Below are 3,573 nucleotides of genomic sequence, written 5' to 3'. Positions count from 1 at the left end.
TGTTATGAGGATCAAATAGATCAGTATGTGTAAAAAAGGGTGCAATAAGAAATGCAAATGTCAATTATTATTAAGAAGGATTTTACCACTTAATTGGAAACTTTTTCATGGCCAAGAGTTAAATACCAGTAAGAACTTCTGAGTTGCTAAACTGAGGAATTTTTACCTCTCCCTACAAATGATATCCTGGCTCCTTTAATTTTACTTGGGAATAAGAAAAGGAATTTTTTTCCTTTGTAATATTAAAGACTTATGTAAGGAAACCTAATAGCTGCTGTATTTCTGCTTATAATTAAAGGATTGTTTTAACCACAAAACAAATTATTATGGAGAAAACAAATGCTTATTAAAATATTGTAGTTTTAAAAACATAGATTTTCTACATATGCTCTTAAAGGGGGGGTGGGGGGGAGAGGAGGGAGGAGAATGCCTATTCTATTTCCAAGGTTCCATGGCTGTTTTCAAAGATTCACTACAATTTATGTAGGAATAGTAACAGCTAGTGATTCAGTCTAAAAATTTTAGTGATTTTGTATGAGACTTTCAATGCAAATAAGAACAGAAAAACTTCTGAGTATGTTCTAAGAACTTACTTGAAACTGAGCTTTCCAGCTGTTGAAAAGTCACCCCCACCCCCAAAGTACATTTTTAGAAGAGCCAATTGTCTAAAGAAGACTATTGGATTCAAAATAATCCTCTTTTGTATTCTTTTAAGAATTAAGTATTGAAGACAAAAATCAACTACAATTACAATAATTTATTATGGTTGCAGGTCACTTTCCACATACAATAAATTATATAAACTATTGCATCTTTATAAAATATTGAGTGTAATTATCAAATGCTAATATTAAAATGCAGTACTTATGAAACCTTAATCATGGTAAAGTTTAGTATCAGTTAAAATTTTCTTTTCAATCTGTAACAGACTTTCACAGTACTTCCATTCAATTATTTTAACTTTTGTGCAACCAGTATGAAACATATATATGTATTTTTTAAAAAGCACTTTATAAATCAGAAGAACAAGACACAATTGCACAGCTCTGAGGAAGCCATTTTAGGCAGTCCCTTGAGTTTTTGCTCACACCCGTGTGGTGTGTACTTTTTAAAGGCATTTTAATAAATGCAAATAAACGATCAATTGCTGATCTTCTAACGTCCATTCCAACAGAAAGCTTTGAGACTTGGAAGTATTTTTTTTTTCAAAATTCAACAAAAAGTTCTGTAAACATGTGTGGCATTCAATCTTCCCCCCTGGCTCGTAGGAAAAAAAGTTCATATTGAAGCTCAGTTCTTTGCCCGAGGGGGTCTGTCCGAGTGACATCGGATAGATACCTCTTCCTGCCGTCTCCAGCTGTTACCGGCATGACTCCCGGCAGAGTCTTCCTTGCCCCTGGACACCCGCAACAATCCTTCCCCATTGGGAGAATTGCTCATGGCTGCCAGGAGTGCTTCTGCCTCCTTTCCCGGCAAACTTTTCAGTGGGTGAATATAGGTTTGAGTCAATTACAGCCAGTTTGATCTCAGGCTTGGAGGTCCTTACCCGAGGCTGACAGGCAGCTGCAGGAGGCATTTTGGCAGGATTTCACAGACGCAGTTTTATTCCTTAAATGTTCTCGTCCTTTCAGCCATCCTCTCCTGCTGAACTTTTCAGTGAACTTTGATCGAATATTTCCGGAGTTTCAGAAATTGAAACAGCTTGTCTTTGGTCCTCTTCTTCAGGGCCATAAGAGCTCTGGTCTTCTCTTCCAGATCTTGGTCGTTAGAGAAGATGATCTTGGCTCTCTCCTCGGCTTTCTTGTCCCCAGAGTTTTTGAACAGCCTCTGGAGGGATTCTTGATCTATGTGTTCGAAGATATTGCCCACGGCTTTCTTTCGGGCAGCGGTGTCAAAGTGGTACCCATGGACTGATGGGCTCACTCTCAGCGAAGTAGACATGGTGGAAGAGGAGAATTGGTGTCTTTTCGTAGCTTTTGTCTATAAGAGTTCTTGCCAGATTAGGCTCTCCTAAAGAGGCTGGAGAAAACTCATCCCGAAGCTGCTATTTAAAGGCAGGGAGAAGACTCTGAGCTCAAATTACTCTGGTGACATCAGCATGATCTAAAGGAATAATAATCAGAGACAGGTTTAACAGTTCAGCTGCCAACATCCTGTTCTTTTGCACAAGGGTTACTGAGAGCTCTTGTCAGGGATCGTGGAGTGACATTATTCCGCCACTCACAAAGGCTCTTAACCTGTGAAGAAAGAGTTTTACAGACTAATGCGCCCTCACTTCAGACGATCGCTTAAGCCACAAGTGTCAAACTCCAAAAGATACAGCAATTAGATAAACAGTACTCAGAATTCGGCTAATCCATGAAAAGATTTTCCCCTCAGAGGAGTCTTTAGCACTGCCCTTTAAACGTGCCTCTTTTTTTTTTTTTTTTTTTTTTTTTTTTTTTTTTTTTTTGAGCATTTTGAGAGCTGCTGAGAAAGTTTACAAAGCCGGGCCATTATTCTGAGCAGAGACGGGAAGTTTATGTATGCAACAGTGAAATTGCACAACGTGTAAGCATGATTTTACTCCCTTGCTTATTTTCGGGTTATTTCAGAGATAGAGCCAGGTGCTGATCTTCACTTCAGCATAATAGCTTGCCTTTTCTGGCACCCTTAGAATTTACAAAGTGTTTTCCTGAATTTCATCCTCAGAAGTAGGTAAGGATAAAGAAACTGAGGTGCAACACGTTGAAGTGTTTTACCCACGTTCAGATGGATTAATAATAATAATTAGTATTTATGTGGCATTTAATATTTGCAAAGCTTTTTAAAAATATTATTTTATTTTCATAAAACCCTGTAAGATTAGCAATATTATCCCTATTTTGCAGAAGAGGGAACTGAGGTAGACAAAGTTGAAGTGATTTGCCCAGGATCACAGGGGTAATAAATGTCTGGATTTAACTTTGAACTCAGATCTTCCTGACTGCCGATCCAGTGATCTATCCATTGCACTCTCTGACTTGTCCTCTTTTCACTGCCTCATACTTCTTCATGAACAATCATTAAACATAACTAGCATTTCTAAAGTGATATAAAATTCTCAGTTTATGTGTTCTCATCTGAACCTCGCAACAATCCTGTGAAGGAGGGATTGTAAATATTATTTTATCTAATTTTACAAATGGATAAATGGAGACTGAGAAATGGTCCCTTATCAGAATGTCAAGATGAAATTTAGACCCAAATTCTCCTGCTAGCAAGCTTCAAATGCCTTTTGCCATATCACACTGTTTCTTTTAATATTATAAGGATAAACAAACAAATAAGTATATATATATGTGTTTGTATATATATCCATGTATATATACATATATACACACACAACTTCTGAAAAGTTAGAAAGAGAAATAGATGCTTTATTTCAGAAACAATATGAAAGATGCATTGAGTGGGGAAACTGTGAATAAACCTTCTGACAGGATTTTTTTTTTCCTTTCCAATAAAATAATTTCTTTGTCTTGATGCAGACACCACCTCATGGTGGTGCTCTCCTTTCAAATAATCCTTGCTTGTTCTCCACAATATTCAAAT

General features: G+C 37.1%; 1 protein-coding gene across 1 annotated transcript; it reads right to left on the bottom strand.

The window, feature by feature from the left end:
- Positions 1–737: 737 nt before the first annotated feature.
- Positions 738–2,386, bottom strand: TCIM (transcriptional and immune response regulator). The gene has a single exon (XM_003758004.4). It carries the CDS (start codon positions 1,939–1,941, stop codon positions 1,654–1,656), a length of 288 nt encoding a protein of 95 aa, XP_003758052.1. The 5' UTR covers positions 1,942–2,386; the 3' UTR covers positions 738–1,653.
- Positions 2,387–3,573: the final 1,187 nt, after the last annotated feature.

This window comes from Sarcophilus harrisii, chromosome 2, assembly GCF_902635505.1.
Source record: "Sarcophilus harrisii chromosome 2, mSarHar1.11, whole genome shotgun sequence".
Lineage (NCBI taxonomy): Eukaryota > Metazoa > Chordata > Mammalia > Dasyuromorphia > Dasyuridae > Sarcophilus > Sarcophilus harrisii.
Note: the sequence above shows the minus strand (reverse complement) of the source record. Positions and strands in the feature narration are given on the sequence as shown.